Here is an 18,728-nt window from a genome sequence, read left to right as displayed (position 1 = left end):
GGCGATGGTAGACCTGCTGTGTGGTCTATAGCTTTTTGTCAGATTTGGAGACAGGCTTTGAGGATTTGATTTTTGTGAATGACATGCTCTCATGAGTCATCGAGTGACAAAACTGACTAGCCAATCGGTGGAATGCAATCTGTTGACGTTACATTTTCAGATTGACTGAATTGCTGAATTGCTTTGGCTGAGTAGGTACTAAAAAAAGTACCTGGCCCGAGAAAGGACCCAATGGAAAACCATATAAACTTTGTAACACGCATTTGTTACACCATATCTACCTCTCTCTCTCTCTCTCTCTCTCTCTCTCTATATATATATATATATATATATATATATATATATGTATTAGTGCTGTCAAAATTATCGCGTTAATTGTTAAGATCAACGCGAAATGTTTAATGCATTAAAAAAATTTAACGCTGATTTTGTTTTTTTATTAATTTCCTGTAATCTAAGACCTTTAAATTCATGAGCACCTCTGGAGGAGGGGGCAACAGTGTGCTATGCTGGCGTTTGGCCTGACAGAAATGATTAGAAGAAGAAGTGACACCATGCTACTATCTAGCTAACACTAGCTAACACACGCAAGCATGGACGAGGGCGGACTTTTGGGTGGAAAGTTTCTCTTTAAGAAGTTGCCTGATGGCTTGTTGGACAAAACGAGAGTAAGATGCACAATTTGCAAAGCTGAATTCAAGTACCACAGAAGCAGTTCATCACTGGCGTATCACCTGAGAGCAAAACACCCAACTGAATTCACCTCTACGGGACCTCGCCAGTCTACGCTTCAGGAGTATGGTGCTTGTGGACGAATAACAAAAAATGTGAGAGAAAAGGTAACCAATTCCTTGGTTGTTTGGATAGCTAAAAACTGCCGACCAGTTAGCATAGTAGAAGATGATGGACTGAGAGAAGTCATTCGTGCTGCATCAGGAGATGAGTGTTACAATCTGCCCTCGAGAGGAACCATTGTGTCGAGACTGCACACTTTGTATGGGGACCAGAGGGCTCAGCAGTCCAGCAAGCTTGTGCAAGTAAGGAATGTCGCTCTCACCGGAGACCACTGGACTTCGGTGAACAACGATAATTACTTGGGGGTCATGGCGCATTTTATTGATAACGACTGGACTATGCAATCGTTTGCACTAACAGTGAGTAAAACTGAAGAGAGACACTATGCTGAGGCGTGTGCTGACCATTTTCTGAATGTTCCAAACGAATGGAAAATCAAGGACAAGGTAACCACGCTTGGGACCGACAGTGCTCGTAACATGGTTGCAGCCGCCAGACTACTTCCATTTGAACACATGCCCTGCATGGCCCACATTCTGCAAAGAACGGTCACAGTTTCTCTTAATGACAGCGCATTTGAAAGGGCTCTGGCCAAATGTCGCAAGATTGTTGGACATTTTAAGCATAGTCCAGCAAACGCTCAGGAATTAAAGGCACAGCAAGCTGCACGTGGACATCAAACAGAACCGCTTGTTCAGGACGTTCCAACAAGATGGAACTCCACCCTAGAGATGATCAAGCGGATCCAGAGAAACAAATTTGGGCTGACCACCATCCTGACTCAACAAAACAGCAAGGTGACTATGTTGACTGACCAGGAGCTTGACAGACTGCAAAAGCTGGAGGAACTACTGGAACCTTGCAGGTAAATACATTTTGTTTCTCATGATTGTGTGTCTATCTTTGCATTCTAGCTTTGTTTTCAAGTATGTTCTCCACCTCCACCTCTCTGTGTATTTTCATATGTAGTTTTTATGTTTGTCTCTGTGTGATTAATAGAAAAATACAGACTTGATCTTTCTATTGCAGATATGTTACCGAACTGCTGGGAGGAGAGCGGTATGTCTCTTGTTCCATGGTGTTGCCAGCCTTGTGTCATTTGTTCAGGATTATGGAGCCCTCAGATGATGACCCAGTCTACGTTTTGAGGTTTAAGAAGATTTTTACCACAGACCTAGCTCAGCGGAGGGACAGCAGCAATCTCACATGGCTGAAGATCGCTACTGCCCTTGATCCCAGGTTTAAAGATCTTAAATGCCTTTCCAAAGATGAAAGAAGAGAGGTGTGGGCATCAGTACATGACCTTCTGATGTCAGAGACGGATGCACACCAACCATCTGTTCAGACAACAGAGGAACCCTCACCAAAGAAGAGCAAGATGTCCATCTGCTTGCTGGGTTCTCCTGATTCAGATACAGAGGAAGAGGAAGATGCTATAGACTGCTGTCTGAATCTGTACAAAGCAGAGCCCAAAATTGACATAGGAGAGTGTCCACTACAGTGGTGGTTAAAGAGAGAAGGAGCACATGCCAGGCTGGCACCTATTGCACGCAAGTACCTGTCAACCCCTACAACCACAGTGCCTTGTGAGAGATTATTCTCACTCTCAGGTCACATCATTCAAAAGAAGCGTGCTTCTTTGTCATCAGACAATGTAAACAGAATAGTCTGCCTCAGTAACTGGCTGAGTGCAAAGAAGGACTAATCCAGATTGCTCCTTTGAAGTGAAAAATGTTCAACATTCTGGGTTTTCAGCTGTGTCTTTTTGTGTTTTAAATACTGAGTTTTGTGCACCCTTTATTGTTATGATATTCACTTTAACCTGTAGGCCTGGGTTCAGTCACTGTTGATGGCCTTAAAGGTTTTTTGTAAGTTTTCACTGTGTTAAAGATTGATGAAAACTATTAAAATTCTCTTTGAATTTCAGCATACATTCTTTGTGTTTATTCTGCATTTACTTCATTGTGTTGCATAAATGTCTGTTACAATCTTAAAATATAAAGAATAAAAAAAATGTAATTGGAGCCAGGCTATTAATAAAGTAATTGAGATTAATCGCAATTAATAACAGAAAATTGTGAGATTAGTTAGTTAATTTTTTTTAATCTATTGACAGCACTAATATATATATATATATATGTGTGTATGTATATATATATATATATATATATATATATATATATATATATGGCGTACAACATTAGAGGCCAACTCCAAGCCCATAGCACAAGTCACCATCAAGTGCGGGATCTACCAAGGAGATGCTCTGTCCCCACTGCTGTTCTGCTGATCTTGTTCTTACCATTCAGCTGACTCTTCAGGACTTGCCTGACCCTCTGCAGGTACTTGGTGGTTGCAACTTTCCTACTGGCCTCTTCGTGGTACCCATTTGCCTGTGTGTACCCCAGTTAATTGTAGCTGTTCTCTATGTCTGCAATGTTGCCTTCTGGTAGTTTGATCCCCTCAGTTCTGACTACCTTCCCTCTCTTTGTTATCATCAGACTACACTTCTCCAGTCCGAACGACATTGCGATGTCATTGCTGTATATCCTGGTGGTGTGGATCAGTGAATCGATGTCTCGTTCACTATTGGCATACAGCTTGATGTCATCCATCTACAGGAGGTGGCTGACAACTGCTCCGTTCCGTATTCAGTATCTGTAGCCAGTCTTGTCAATGATTTCACTGAGGAGGTTAAGGCCTATGCAGAACAGTAGTGGGGACAGAGCAGCTCCTTGGTAGATGTTCTTGATGGTGACTTGTGTTATGTACTTGAACTAGGCCTCTAGTGTTGCACACCACATCACCATTGAGTTCCTGATGAAGGCTCTTAGGGTCCTGTTGATCCAGGCAGTGCACACGTTATCCAGTCTGGCCTTGCAGTCTCAGCTGATTGTTCGGTCTACCAGTAGCTGGTGTTTTGCCCCTCACGTATTCTTGCCCATCCCTTTCTGTGCCCCACTTATGTATTGACCAATGTGCCTGTTCATCTTAGCCGCTATGATGCCTAACAAGAGCTTCCACATGGTTCTGAAGCAGGTTATTGGCCAGTAGTTAGATGGGACTGGTCCCTTCTGGAGGTTCTTGAGGATCAGGACCGCCCGGCCCTAAGTTAGCCATTCCGGGTGTCTCTCGTCAACTAGCAGTTGGTTAATTTGTATTGCCAGACGCTTTTGGAGTGAAGGTCAGCTTTGTCAGCCAGTAGGCGTGAACCATGTCTGGGCCTGGTGCTATCCAACTCTTCATATTGGAGACTCTTTCTTGGATGTCTGCCACTGTGATGGTTACTGGACCTTGTTCAGAGAGGGTGCTGTGATCTCCTCTCTGACCCACTAGCCGCTGAGCTTTGCTGTTATGGGTTGCATCCTTCTCCCATATGCTCTTCCAGTACAGTGGTCCCTCACTATAACGTGGTTCACCTTTCACAGCTTCACTGTTTCACAGATAATTTTTTTAATCCAATTTTGCATGCTTTTTTTTTTTTTTTTTAATGGACTGGTTCTTATATAGCGCTTTTCTACTCTTCTGAGCACTCAAAGCGCGTTACACAACTTGTGCATTCACCCATTCACACCCATTCGCACAAGCACATTGTTCTAGGTGCTTTCTAAGTAACATTCACACACATTCATACTCCGATGGATGCATCGGAGAGCAATTTGGGGTTAATATCTTGCCCAAGGATATTTGGCATGCAGACTGGGGGAAGCCAGGAATCGAACCACCAACCTTCCGATCAGTAGATGACCTGCTCTACCGCCTGAGCTATCAGATACCGTCGTAGTTCCGACCATAAACGATGCCAACTAGCGATCCGGCGGCATTATTCCCATGACCCGCCGGGAAACCAAAGTCTTTGGGTTCCGGGGGGAGTATGGTTGCAAAGCTGAAACTTAAAGGAATTGACGGAAGGGCACCACCAGGAGTGGAGCCTGCGGCTTAATTTGACTCAACACGGGAAACCTCACCCGGCCCGGACACGGAAAGGATTGACAGATTGATAGCTCTTTCTCGATTCTGTGGGTGGTGGTGCATGGCCGTTCTTAGTTGGTGGAGCGATTTGTCTGGTTAATTCCGATAACGAACGAGACTCCGACATGCTAACTAGTTACTCGACCCCGTGCGGCCCGAGTCCAACTTCTTAGAGGGACAAGTGGCGTTCAGCCACACGAGATTGAGCAATAACAGGTCTGTGATGCCCTTAGATGTCCGGGGCTGCACGCGCCACACTGAGTGGATCAACGTGTGTCTACCCTTCGCCGAGAGGCGTGGGTAACCCGTTGAACCCCACTCGTGATAGGGATTGGGGATTGCAATTATTTCCCATGAGTGAGGAATTCCCAGTAAGCGCGGGTCATAAGCTCGCGTTGATTAAGTCCCTGCCCTTTGTACACACCACCCGTCACTACTACCGATTGGATGGTTTAGTGAGGTCCTCGGATCGGCCCCGCCGGGGTCGGTCACGGCCCTGGCGGAGCGCCGAGAAGACGATCAAACTTGACTATCTAGAGGAAGTAAAAGTCGTAACAAGGTTTCCGTAGGTGAACCTGCGGAAGGATCATTACTGGCTACAGCGAGCGGCCCCGGCTGCTGTCTCCCTTTTGCCGCTGAGGGTCTCCCGCCACCGTCGCCGGTGCGGGTCTCCCGAGGTCTTCGGCTCGCGCATCCCCCACCGGAAGCTCGAGCCTTAGTCTGGGCCTGGTCGCCGGCCGGACGAACCGACGGCCCCTCCCCGCCTCTGCGCCAAAGCGAGCCCGCTGCCCCGACGGCTTCCTCCGAGGGCCGACGGAGGAGAGTCGGGACTGTGGCTCGTTGGAGGCGGGTGCCGGGGTCCCCGTCCGGCAACTACCAGTACCGGCCTGCCACGAGAACCTCGACCGAAAGCGCGGACTGGCGGTCTCGCCCTGGCCGCTGCCCGCGCGCCTCCGGGTACCCAACTCTCCTCCCTCCTGCGGAGGGAGCACGGGGGGTTCAATGTTCAACAGCGCATTGTGTATGTCAACAAAATGTTTTGCACCACCAAAGGCACCTGCAGTAGCACCCAAAAGGCAGAGGAAGATACTAACCATAGTAGGGCTGGGCCATACTATACCGTTCACGGTAATACCGGTATAATGTTAGGAAACGATAGGAAAATGAAATATCGCGATAGGATGGGAGTAAAACGCGCATGCGCAGTGCCTTTGTTTTCATACGCACATGGCCGATTGTTGAGTGAAACAGATGAACCAGAATTGGTTTGTAAAAATGGTGCAACTTCAGTGATGTGGAACTGGTTTGGTGTTTCTCCGTCAAATACATGACAAAGCACATTTTTTTTGCAGAACATGCAAGCGGCCGTCATTATTGTTGTATTTGTCGGACTAAGATGCTCTTAAATCTGGGAGTAATCTGGGTCCGAAACTCCGTATGCTTCAGGTCAAATGAACACTGCAGCATCACTGAGAGTTAAAAACTGTCTAAATTCTTTCATCTTTAATAAAACGATCAGCATTGCTGCTTAACCAGGTGAAACTATGAAGTTTAACTTCCAGGCATCCATGAAAACCAAATTTATTACATTTAACGGAGTTAGAAGTTAGCAGGAAGCTAGCGGGAGTTAGCTCGCTAGTTTCGCTAGTTACCTAAGCATGATATTGCATGTTCTGACTGAGAGATTTCTGAAAGAATTAAAAGGTACAGCTCTGCTATCACTTCCAACATAAATGAAGACAGGAAACTAAACAGCAGTGACGTTTGTAGGTAGAGCTGGGCAATAGAACGATAACGATATGTATCGCGATATAACTTTTACTCGATAGAGAAATTAAGCTATCGCAATAGACTTCGCCGCTCTTGTCCTCTTAAAATAAAAATTTTTTTTAAAAAAAGGTCAGCCAATCCAAACTAAGTAGCGCAGAGCCGAACCAATCACAGCCGCAGCGTCACGTCGCGTGACTTGTTACGTACAGCACAAGTGCCAAGCCGCACGTGTGTTTGTTTGGGAAGCAGGCAGTGGGTAATGGAGCCAGCGCGTAATGGAGGAAATGAGTGTGCCGACTAGAAAAATCAACCGAGCGTGACCGAAGAGAAAACAGATGACGGTTCCAATGCCGGAGAGATTGTCGAACGGAAGAGCCATAGAAGTTCTGTAGTGTGAAGGTATTTCGGCTATTTCAAGTCTGACAAAAAACAGAGTAGCGTGCACTGTAAATTGCACGCTACTCGGCACGAAAGCAAGTCTGGAAATACAATAAACTGGTGCATGCGTCACACTGTGCGCCACGTTATTGTTTCGGTGAAATGAATTTCTACAATACTGTTACTGTTAATTCTACTCTGCAGTGTTTAAATGCTTACATATACACAGTTACTGTCCGTCCACACATACGACTCGGGTCTGCTTCTATGCCCCAGCTTTGTTTACTTTTTCCCACCGAGGCTTCTAGACTTCTGATTGGCCAACATTTCTGCACGGTTAGGAATCTAGCGCCACCTGCTGCTTTGGCATGTTCATAGCAGCGTTTTTCTTCATTTCTGCCTTTATGTGTGGACGGGATTATTTTTTAAAACGAAAACGGAAAATCTCCGTTTTCAAAAACACCCGTGTACGTGTGGACGTAGCCTCAGTCTCTGACTGGAAGCGCTAATTCGTCATTCGGCTTTTGTCAGACTAAAGTAACTGTTAAAACTGTTTGAAAAGCTAAGCTATACAACAAGGAGAGATTGAGAATTTCCTTTTAGTTCTCAGTTTATTTGATACTGACAAAAGTTAGTTTTGTCTGTTCTTCTGTAAAACAAACTAAGATTTATTTTTAGAATTAATATTTTGTTTCTAAGTGGAATTGACAATTTAATAGTCTGTTTCGTTTGTTCTATTTTGAAACTTAAACGCTTTAGCGGCTGCCTTTTGTGTAGTTTGCAATATTTGCCTTTATTTATCTGAAAAAGCCTCATGTTCCTTAAGTACATCTACCCTGTTGAACTTATTATGGGAAATAAATATTTAAATCAAAACAAGCTGCTGATTATTTCACATTTTACTTGTGAGCAACGGCACATTTAAATCTTACAAATATAGTTATTTGGCTTATATCGTGATAGATATCGTTATCGCCTGAAATGAAAAAAACATATCGTGATATGAAAAAATCTCATATCGCCCAGCTCTATTTGTAGGGTTACTGAAGTTGGGCTAGCTGGTATATAATGATGTGCTACCTGATTGCTAGCGACACAGCTATGTTAGCATAACATAAACAGTGAAGCTGGAGGACGAACACTAACACTTTTCCACTTATAAAAGTTAACGTTAAAGTTCCTGATAGTTAGACACAAATGCAATTGCATGGCAGGATGCTGTAAACGGACCAAACTTAAGTCAGGAGAACAACTGAGATAATCCATCCACAATACAAGGTTAGTCATTAATATACTGCAACAACATGGGAATAGAGCAGCTGCAGAGAATTCAACATTAATGAATCAATGGTACAGAAGTGGAGGAAGCAACAAGAATGAGTTTAATAAAGTTTGATTTATCTGACTGCTTTGTTTCGCTTAATGTGCCTTATAATCCCGTGCACCTTATGGTCCGAAAAATACGTACTGTACACTGCAGTTTAATGTTGCAAAGCACCTCGTTTTAACTTCAGTGGATATTATACATGGTTATGCTCAGGATATGTCAGCCCATTTCTACTGGAAATGCCTTTTGGTTAAACTTTCAGCAAGGAATTTGCATTTGCACTGTTACATTTTTATAAAGCTTTACTGTACATAAAAACCAGCTTCTTGTTTAAGAGAAAATAAATGGAAAGTTGTCTTTTTGCGCTAGTAATGTTGTGGAGTTGTATTTTGTCTCGCATCAATTATATCGTCAGTTATATCGTTATCGCAAATTTTCAAATATATATCGTGATAAATATTTTTGGCCATATCGCCCTGCTCTAAACCATAGCACAAAAACTTGGACTTTGAAAGGAAGGTGAAAAGGTAGAAGTTACCGTATTTTTCAGATCATGAGGCACACCGAATTATAAGTCGCATTAAGCGACACAAAACCACAGAAGACCAGAAGTCTTGTTCTTTGTCCAGATGAACAGTTCCCAATTAATCAGGGTATTTAGGATGCTTTAGAACCGCTTGGATTCTTTGGAATGGTATGGAACTTTGGATTTTCCCAGAGACTGACAGTTTGTGAAGAGTATGCATAATTCTGGACATAACACTTTTTGCTCAAATGTAAAAAAAAGCTGAGAATTTTTTTTTCCACAAAAATGCCTCTTGTATATCATCTTATTATCTTTTGGGAAACACCTGTGCCATTTCCCATCAAAAAAAATAACTTGCTAGTTGAATAAAACTCACTTTAAGTCAAAATTTGCCAGGGGTATAAATAATAATGGGCTAGACTGTATGCTTTCTGGCTGATGTTTTGGTCACTTTTCAATCCTGGTAGTGATTTCACTCTAGTGGTAACATGAGACGAAGTCTACAACCCACACAAGACGTTCCAGCCCTGTATTCCAGTCCTAAATCTAACCTTATCCCTAAAGAGGTCATAAGAGAAAACAAGTTACATAAGACAAGAGAAAGTCACGAAAAACAAACAGAGAGAAAAGTAGTAAACAAATAAAGACAAATAGGTCACAAGTAAGGGGAAAACAAGCAAAGTAAGACAAGAAAGTCATGCAAAGAGAAAAACAGAAACAAAAGCAAGAAAGAATTTTTAAGAAACACAAGTTTGAAACCCAAGAGTGGGAGGAGCAAAGAAAGAGTATAAAAGCCAAGAGAGGCACAGAAATAAATAGAAAGAAATGCCGAAACGTCACGAGGGCCCAATGATGTAAAATGCTTATACACCCAAGATGGGTAATTTTTTTGAAACAGGGCAGGGACATCACCACCCGGCCCCAATGATGGCCCGTGCACTTCAGACTATCACGTTAGCCAAAGCCAAATAACTATATTTGTAAGATTTAAATGTGCTGTTGCTCATAAGTAAAATGTGAAATAATCAGCAGCTTGTTTTGATTTAAATATTTATTTCCCATAATAAGTTCAACAGGGCAGATGTACTTAAGTTGGTAACGAGGATCCATTACCTTAATTGGCTGCTTGAATCCTTCATTTTCAACCGTGTTTATTGGTAGCATGTCTTTAGCAAGGCAGTAGGCTATGGCATTCGTTATGTCGCTATGTCTCTCAGCTTTTTTGTCATATGGTAAGACGCTGGAGAATGCCGACTCAATTGACTGTTGCTGCTTCACAGGGATTCCCCTGGTTGTTTTCGATGACGAATTAGCGATTTCAGTCAGAGATTGAGCATGCTCTAGTGGGTGGCACTGCTTCAGGGGACAAAAAAAGGTATGTTGTATAACCAGACTTTGTGGGAACATGCTTTCGGCACAATTTACATTGCGCGCTACTTTTTTGTCACACTTCAAATAACCGAAATACCTCCTCACTACAGAATTTCTCCGGCCCTTCCTTTCGACAATCTCTCCGGCATTGGAACCGTCATCTGTGTTCTCTTCTCTAACCTGGTCACCCAAGCTCTCGGTTGATTTTTCTCTAGTCGGCACACTCATTTTCTCCATTACCCGGCCGGCACGGTGGCTGGCTGCTTCCCAAACAAATACATGTGCAGCTTGGCACTTGTGCTGTACGTAACAAGTCACGTGACTTGACGCTGCGGCTGTGATTGGTTTAGCTCTGCGCTACTTAATTTGGATTGGCTGTTCTTTTTTTCTTTTTTTTAAGAGAGGAAGAGAGAGAGACGAGGACTATCGCAACAGTTTCATTTTTCTAACAAGAAAAAGTTATTTCGCAATACATATCGTTATCGTTCTATCGCCCAGCTCAACTTATTCCCAACCTTAACCAGCACTTTAATGACGTTAAATAGTGTTTTCCCAAGCAATTATAAGAAAAGGAGCAAACGTGTAGATTGAGTCCAAACGGTTTTCATATTTCCTCATTTTTTCCAATGTCATCATTTAGGAACGAGTTGGGTGCCCAAAAACGTAATATGTTGACGATTTGTCACCTAGCGTAAAATGTTACGCTCTGGAAGTGAGAATGTGTTGTCAATACAAGCTGTGGGGATAAGGTTTGCTGTGTCTGTCGGCTTAGTGTCCGGTGTCATGGAGATGCTATCAGGAGACAGTACATCAGGAGCCTCAAGTGCCAGTGTCCTGCAGGTTTTAGATGTGTTCTTGATCCACCACAGCTCATTAAAAAAAAACAATACCTCCTAAATTACTTCCTCAACATGTCTCCAAGTTCTCCAGAGGCCTGGTAATAAACTAATTATCTGATTCGGGTGTGTTGACCCAGGGTAATATCTAAAACCTGCAGGACACCGGAACTTGAGGACTGCAGTTGCCTAATTATCACATAATTATGAATGAAATGTTTTTATTAGACTTGTCTACTGATCATACATCAGACACATGAAACAGCAGCCCTGTCTAGAACTGAACTTTATTCATGTATGTCACGGTTCTGCGTCCGTTGGACCCAGTATTTTGAGTTTATTAGGTTTTGGTTTAATTTTTTATTTTGATAGCTTGCTGCGAGACCTCACACCGAGCACATCTACTGCAGGTGTGGTGTCTGTTATCGGACCCGGATTTAGCAACATCCCCAAAAACCCGAAGAGGAGAGTCCTGGCCCCTAGCCCTGCCAGTGTAGCAGAAATGATGAGGATGATGATGGCAGCAGCAGCCGTTTTTCTCTGCGTGAGTAGTTTAATGTTGTTCGTGTGTAATTTACATTGAGTAGGCTAACCAGGTTATTACATTATTACATTAATGCATGTAAGGTGAACTAGCAAACACCTTCATAGTTACATGCAGCTGTCTTCTTGTTTGATGGCAGATACTCCCTTCACCCTGGCCAAAATGGCTAAAATGACCAAAGAAAAAGAGGGAAACAGCTGAACATGAGAGGTTTTTGGACAAAGTTTGTGTTTTTTCCATTGTTTAAGCACTGCTTCCAGCCAAGAGTGATACCATATATGCCCCATAGCTGTAGAAAAGGCTAACATTGTTATCTTTTTACAAAAAACCAGCTGAACATGAGAGGTTTTTGGACCAATTTTGTGTTCTCCATTCTTTAAGCACCGGTTTGAGCACCGGCACCGTTTCAAAAGTACCGATTTGGCACCGGTATCGTATAAAACCTAAACGATACCCATCCCTACTGACCAGACACTTTATAAATTCTTTGTGGCACATATCCTTTGAGCTTGGGTCCTATACCAGACGCTTTGGAGCATTGAGGGTCCTAAGCAGTATCTTAGCTGTTTCTAGGACTGCAGTCTTCTGGAAAGAGATCTCCAACGTTTTTCCTAGGATCTGCTGGAGCCAGACTACACTAGGTGCAGAGTCACCGATACATGAAGCTATACATTTTTAGACATAAGTTGTTGCATAGGTGGTAAAAGTGGTTTTCCATGTTTGAGTCCATGGTGGGGACCGGTTTGCATTATAATTTGCATAGTACAATTTCCTGGTCCGTGTCAGACTGTTCATAACCAACCATGTTAATGCTACAGATGTAGTCCCTCGTTTAGGAATAAGGTGCTCAATGTGTTTTGACTGCTCCAAGAGCACAAACACAATCCAGAGGTCCAGTTGAGGTTCAGGAAGCAGCTACAGCCACCTGTCAGTCAAAGAGACCATGTCCCCAACATTAAGCCTTACCACTGACAGCCTTGCTTGAAATCCTCTATCACGGTACCACTACCAAAAAATGACCACCATCAGCATTCTGAATGACTGCTGTGTAGTGGCTCGTGCTCCAGTAATCATGAAGTGCTTTGACAAACTGGTCCAAACTCAGGTCATCACAAGCTTCCCAAACCATCCAGCAGCATGCCTACAGAGCTCTACAAAGGACCTCATAGTCACAAATGTGTCCTGACCACCCTAGGAGCTATGCTCGGCTACTCTTTATTATTTCAGCTCAGCATGTGATCACAGTGGTGATAACTGAATATTGTACTGGACAGATAAATTAAAAGGCTTTGAACTTACGATTGGGCGAGATGGTATCCATCTGAGGGTCCTCCACAATGTGGACCTTGAGATGCATGTGGGTGTCTGATTGACTGATCTGAGGTTTCTCAGACTCAACTCTGGGGGAAAAGAACAAAATTGGATTGAACTGTTGACATAAATAACAAACTCTAACAGCAGCAGCTTACTCTTTTCTTTGACTCACTCAGTGGTCAGTGTGGTTGGATCCAGGCTGGGTGGAGGAAGTTCAGCAGCAGTAGCATCTTCTCTCTGTAGAGACCTTTTCTCTGGACCCTAAATTTCCACCAAAAAGTAAAAGAATAGTTTTTTTCTGATTTTTCATTCAGAACAACATGCTCCACATTTAAACAATGTTTTCACCCTGATGTTAAATTGGTTCTTGCAGTACCTTCAGTCGGATGTAAATACCAGGATTCCCAGTCCCATTCTTGCATATCTCTTCTGCAGTCATACTCTCCACTCTTGGAGGAATTAGATTGTGGTTGCGACCAATTAAGATGGTAAAAGGTTCACCAGCAGCCAGCTGAGGGAAAGTGGACCTCAGCAGAGCCAGGAAGTCAGCCTCCTGAAGACCACGAGGAACATTCAGCTCATGAGACGGGTGATTCTGACACACTGAGAGAAAACAGAGAAGCTCACAAAGTCAGAATCAGAATGTCTTTTTTGTCATTGTCACAGGTAGAACGAAATTAGAATTGATCTCTGATCAATGCATCATCCATACAAATGTAAACTTTAAATAAAATTTGTCAAATAAAATCAATCCCCACACACATGCCTCAGTCAGTGCATAGATCACTTCAGGAGTAGCGTGATGGACATTTTTTAGTAGCAGCATCAAGACATATTTTTCTGATTTGGTAAAAGCTGTGTTTGAGTCTGTTTGTCCTTACGCTGATTGCTTTGTACCGTCGGCCCGAGGGCAACAGTTCAAACAGGGAGTGGCCAGAGTGTGAGGTATCTTTTATAATGTTACGAGGTTTTTTAAGACAGCGGGCAGTGTGACTACAGTCAAAGCAGTTTCAGTCATCGACAAGTTAGAAGACATGTTTTCCTGAATCAACTAATAAACGGGTAACTCAGCAAACCTGCACAGAGAGCTGGATGACTAGTACGTTGGACTCTTGAGACATGCAAAGCCTCTAAATCAAGTTAAGGAGCTAATAAGAGGTAGAAAACGTTAACGGCATCAAATCCTTCCAAAGATCTTTGAAGGTTAAAAGCTTTAAACTTACTTATATTTGTGATCTTATCAATCTTAGGGTCCTCAAGGATGCGGATCTTAAGTCTTAAATCTTCTTGACACAGTGACTGTTGTATGTAGAGGGTAGATCCCCGAGAAAGTCTGATGATTTCCTCTGGTGTCACAGAGTCTCCTTTCAGAGGTTTGAGTTTGTTGTGCTTGGCCCTTAAAAAAAGGTCAAAAGGTTCATCTCCAGCCAGCTGAGGGAAGGTAGACCTGAGTAGTTTCAGGAAGTCAGCTTCCTGCAAACCACGATGAACCTTCAGCTTGTGAAGCGGGCACGTCTGAAACACTAGAACACAGAGGAACGCTGAGAGATCAGTTCAATTTTTCCAGTATTAGGAGAAAGAAATCATCACTTTCCTGTTGTACTTTCACTAAATGTTCGTCTGATACTACTTTCCAATTGAATCTGGAATCTGCTTTCACAGTTTGGAGGTACCAGTGGTGACATGGGCTCGTAATGTTCCAATCATCACAGTGAAATCTTCCACATCTGCTCCAGAGTTTCATGTGTACTGAGGTGTTTTCATTGTGTTTTATAATGAAAATATTCTTGGTATTATAGTACATATTTCTTTATTAATATGTTACAATTCTTAGACCAGGGAGTAGTGCAGAAAGATGAAGATGTCCATGTAGAGTGCAGGGAGGCAGCACAAACGGTATATGTGTCCTGACCAATGTTCCCTCTAATTTTTCATGTGTCTGAGCGAACACACAAACTCCCTGAGCGATCCCTTGGACCATTGTGAGCGACATCAGACGTGTGCACTGTGGTCATGCCAGCATCGAATCCATCCAAGTTACATGGTTTATTAAAATAATCAAATTATAGCATTTACATTTACATACAAGCTCTGACTTGTATTATGGGTATGAGTCTGGTCTGGGAGATAGTCCTGTAACGCTCTGTCTGCAAAATACAGTTGATGTCGGGCAGTTAATTATATAGTTACTTCTTCAAAAAAGTTACTGAGTTTTGCAAACAAAGTTTTTTGCAACTGTTTACCTAAAAATGCAACTAAGGCATTTTTTAAAAAAAACATTTCAAACTATTTACGGAACAGTCAGCTGTTCTGCATCAAATTTGATGCCCCCCCATTCCTAAACCACTAAATGCCATATTGCCATATCATGTTTTGATTGGTCGACATGGTACATTTTTCGACGAATGGGAAAGGGTGGGGGCTTTTTGGTTTTGTGTTTGCTCACAGGTGGAGAGTGCTTTCGAGCGTTTTCCTTATAAAACGCAGTTTTTACCATTTCTTCCCGCAGTAAATATAAACAATGATAATATTCAGGAGGAAAACCAAACATTGCAGATATTTTTGTCATAACTCTGGTTTTACGTGGCCTATCAACACAATTTAAAAACTGGTATAAAGTCCACACTTATTCCGTCAATTGTTCTGTCTGTCCTGCTCACATCTCCAATGGTTATACACTAACGTGGCTTCACGCCACATCAGTCACGCCACTTTGCTAGCTAAAACACCGGTGTCGACACATAAGGACGCTGTCATAGCCTGTTAGCGATGTTGATTAGCTGCGTATATACGAATGTGAATCGCATTATTGGCTGGACTATGGGATAAGGTGGCATCGGTCTAACCCCATACGGGAGCAGCCAGTCACTTACTAACACTGCAAAAAACAGAATTGTTAAAATATTTACTTTAATTTCAATTCAGGTTAGATTTTTTTTTTGCGCGCAACCTAGATTTTCTGTACGCAGTATGCAGCTTAGAGGGAACATTGGTCCTGACCAGGGTTTCAGCTGCTCTCGAGCATTACTGGCATCAACAATTGTGATTTACAAGGTGCAAATGACTGTTTTTGGTATAGAGGTGTGGTGGAGACCATCAGCTTCACCTGTGTTTAATAGACCGATCTCCGAGCAGGTAAAAGGGTGAAAAGCACTTCAGAACTTACCTAGTAGGTAACAAGGTGATATACGGCTTACATGTGCTGCATTTTTATAGCAGAAACATCTAAATTTCACATCATGTTTGCTTTAGACTTACCTTGTTTTGACAAAACATTAATCTTTCGCTTTTCCAGGATGCGGATTCTGAGATTTATATGGGTGTCTGTCTCAGTGGATGGAAGATCTTCATGATCTTCATCAGCATCTTCTTTCTGTTTTACAGAAGGTCGGAATTTTCTTCTCAAATCAAGTTGTCAATGTGTTGTAATCTTTGGTAACGCTGTTGAGATCAGTTAAATCTTCTCAGCACAGTACCTGCAGTCGTATGTAGAGGGTAGATCCCCGAGAAACTCTGATGATTTCCTCTGGTGTCACAGAGTCTACTTGCAGAGGTTTCAGTTTCTTGAGGTTGCAATATAAGAAAAGGTCAAAAGGTTCATCTCCAGCCAGCTGAGGGAAGGTAGACCTGAGTAGTTTCAGGAAGTCAGCTTCCTTCAAACCACGACGAACCTTCAGCTTGTGAAGCCGGTACATCCGAAACACTAGAACACAGAGGAACACTGAATCAATCACAGTGAAATCTTCCACATCTGCTCCAGAGTTTCATGTGTACTGAGGTGTTTTCATTCTGTTTTTAACATTTAAATTTCACATCACGTTTGCTTTAGACTTACCAGTATTTGAAAGCACTTCAATGTTTGGGTTTTCCAATATGCGGATTTTGAGATCTATGCAATTTTGTGATTTGCTGATTCGACGTTTGCCATGTTTTTTTCTCCTCTTAGACGGGACTGTTTGAGTCAAGAACCTAAGGAAAACACGGAAAAACGGGAGCTGGGATACAAAAGATAACACATATACTTTTGTACATAGTAGACATTTATGCACTTGTCTTTTAACCTTGATGTTGTTACATAATCCAGCTCTGTCGTGTATCCTTCCTCCTGCTCTAAATATTCATACTCTTCATCCTCTATCGGTGCCTGAAATCCCAGGCTGCTACTGTCGTCCACCCCTAGGAACAAATAAATTCTTATGTTAGTCACAATTATGTGTTGCCCAGCTCAACAAGAACTTGACCATTTATATAACCGAAAGGGAGCATGCTGCTACTATCTACTGTTTGTGCTTTAAGAGGACATGAGCTAATGTATCTTTCTTATATATATATGTATATATAAGAGACATGTTGTTGTTTCATGTAAGAGACATGAAACAGCAGTCCTGTCTAGAACTGAACTTTATTCATCTATGTCAAAGTAGCTTCTTACTCAGCTCATATTTGTCCTGCTTCTGATCATCCAGTAATGGACCACCTCCATCTTCACAGATGGAAAACAGCTGCTGGTCGTCTGCAAAAGTATGTTTAATGTTCAATTTTAGAAAAACCAAATGTGATATGATAGAAGATAAATGGAAAAAAAGTTTCTAGCAATGTTAAGATCCACATCAATGTCAGTTTTGGCCGGCGGTCATAGGTTCTGTCCAATAATATGACACAAGACTGGAGTAAAAGACATCCATGGATTGACACTTTATTAAAGAAGGCGCAAGATAACAGCACAAACACTAACTACAACTAAACAAAATGGCTTCCTTTTATACTCTACCTTTTCAGGTGAGCATCTGGAATAGCCCAAGTATGGGGGTTAACTAATCGAAATGAACACATAACCCTCCACACAAACAAACATACAATAACATTAAAGCACATCACAAACATATACATATTTCCAACACATACTATAAACAAACCAATAACATAAGCTTCACCCATTTCTATCTAAATTAAAACCCTCTTTATCCATACTCCCTAACCTGGCACACTGGTCTGCTCCAAGAGCTCTTAAACAGGTGATTGAGCCGCTTTCACTCTTTTGCTCCACATCCTGCAAGAAGCAACTAGGACAGGTGAGTACCTTTACAAGTTCTCATTTCACATATGTTTAGGTTATTGATAAATGATTAACTGCAAACAGCTCTAACTTTGGCTCTTCTCCGACACAGGTAGGATGGCCAGTCCCACTGTCTCTTTTCTGTTACAAGCTGTCAATTTAATCGTATGTCAAATAACCTAATAAAAGACTCCAAAAGAACTAATGTGTTTTCTTTATTACCCTATTTTAAATTCCCAATCCAACAATTTATTATTAACAATACCAACCAGGTAATGGAACCCCTGGTCTCCATTACAATCAAGTTGATGAGTATCCTGTACGTTTTATACACTGACCAGACACTTTATTAGGTACACCTTGCTAGTACCTAATTGCTTTAATTCTTTGTGGCACATATCCTTTGAGCTTGGGTCTTATACCAGACGCTTTGGAGCATTGAGGGTCCTAAGCAGTATCTTAGCTGTTTCTAGGACTGCAGTCTTCTGGACAGATCTCCAACGTTTTTCCTAGGATCTGCTGGAGCCAGACTACACTAGGTGCAGAGTCACCGATACATGAAGCTATACATTTTTAGACATAAGTTGTTGCATAGGTGGTAAAAGTGGTTTTCCATGTTTGAGTCCATGGTGGGGACCGGTTTGCATTATAATTTGCATAGTACAATTTCCTGGTCCGTGTCAGACTGTTCATAACCAACCATGTTAATGCTACAGATGTAGTCCCTCGTTTAGGAATAAGGTGCTCAATTTGTTTGACTGGTCCTTGTGTTTGGAGCTACCTGGTTTTGGCTCATCTTCACTGGCCATCCTGGCATTCTCTTGTCTGGATCCTCTATT

The 18,728-nt window shown here is 42.3% G+C and overlaps 2 protein-coding genes and 1 pseudogene across 2 annotated transcripts in view; 2 read left to right on the top strand and 1 right to left on the bottom strand.

Moving 5' to 3' along the window:
* The window catches only part of LOC146713392 (uncharacterized), a 36,691-nt gene that overhangs the window by 16,903 nt on the left and 1,060 nt on the right, over window positions 1-18,728 (bottom strand). Inside the window, exons 2-10 of the mRNA XM_085447551.1 lie at window positions 17,266-17,346; window positions 16,895-17,009; window positions 16,669-16,802; window positions 16,310-16,536; window positions 16,092-16,206; window positions 14,057-14,356; window positions 13,210-13,436; window positions 13,006-13,094; window positions 12,819-12,919 (exon numbers count right to left, since the gene is read on the bottom strand). Of these exons, the coding sequence (XP_085303677.1) occupies window positions 12,819-12,919; window positions 13,006-13,094; window positions 13,210-13,436; window positions 14,057-14,356; window positions 16,092-16,206; window positions 16,310-16,536; window positions 16,669-16,802; window positions 16,895-17,009; window positions 17,266-17,346 (1,389 nt within the window). The remainder of the gene's footprint in view (window positions 1-12,818; window positions 12,920-13,005; window positions 13,095-13,209; window positions 13,437-14,056; window positions 14,357-16,091; window positions 16,207-16,309; window positions 16,537-16,668; window positions 16,803-16,894; window positions 17,010-17,265; window positions 17,347-18,728) is intronic.
* Window positions 377-2,907, top strand: LOC146713394 (E3 SUMO-protein ligase ZBED1-like). Its single transcript, XM_085447925.1, has 2 exons — window positions 377-1,660; window positions 1,825-2,907. Exons 1-2 carry the CDS (start codon window positions 594-596, stop codon window positions 2,498-2,500), a joined length of 1,743 nt encoding a protein of 580 aa, XP_085304051.1. The 5' UTR covers window positions 377-593; the 3' UTR covers window positions 2,501-2,907.
* On the top strand, window positions 4,662-5,351 carry LOC146713393 (18S ribosomal RNA; annotated as a pseudogene; the record flags this gene model as incomplete).

The sequence above is a fragment of the Copadichromis virginalis genome, linkage group LG3 (assembly GCF_057382275.1).
Source record: "Copadichromis virginalis isolate Kocher_CV1m ecotype Utaka linkage group LG3, C_Virginalis_male_GT1.1, whole genome shotgun sequence".
Lineage (NCBI taxonomy): Eukaryota > Metazoa > Chordata > Actinopteri > Cichliformes > Cichlidae > Copadichromis > Copadichromis virginalis.
The sequence above is the reverse complement of the archived record's forward strand: the minus strand, read 5'-3'. Positions and strand labels throughout refer to the sequence as shown.

Excerpts from the sequence above, each read along its gene's own strand:
- LOC146713394 (XM_085447925.1), top strand. The coding sequence starts at position 594 with ATGGACGAGGGCGGACTTTTGGGTGGAAAGTTTCTCTTTAAGAAGTTG. Across the intron at positions 1,661-1,824 it reads GAACTACTGGAACCTTGCAG|ATATGTTACCGAACTGCTGG; the intron begins GTAAATACATTT and ends TTTCTATTGCAG.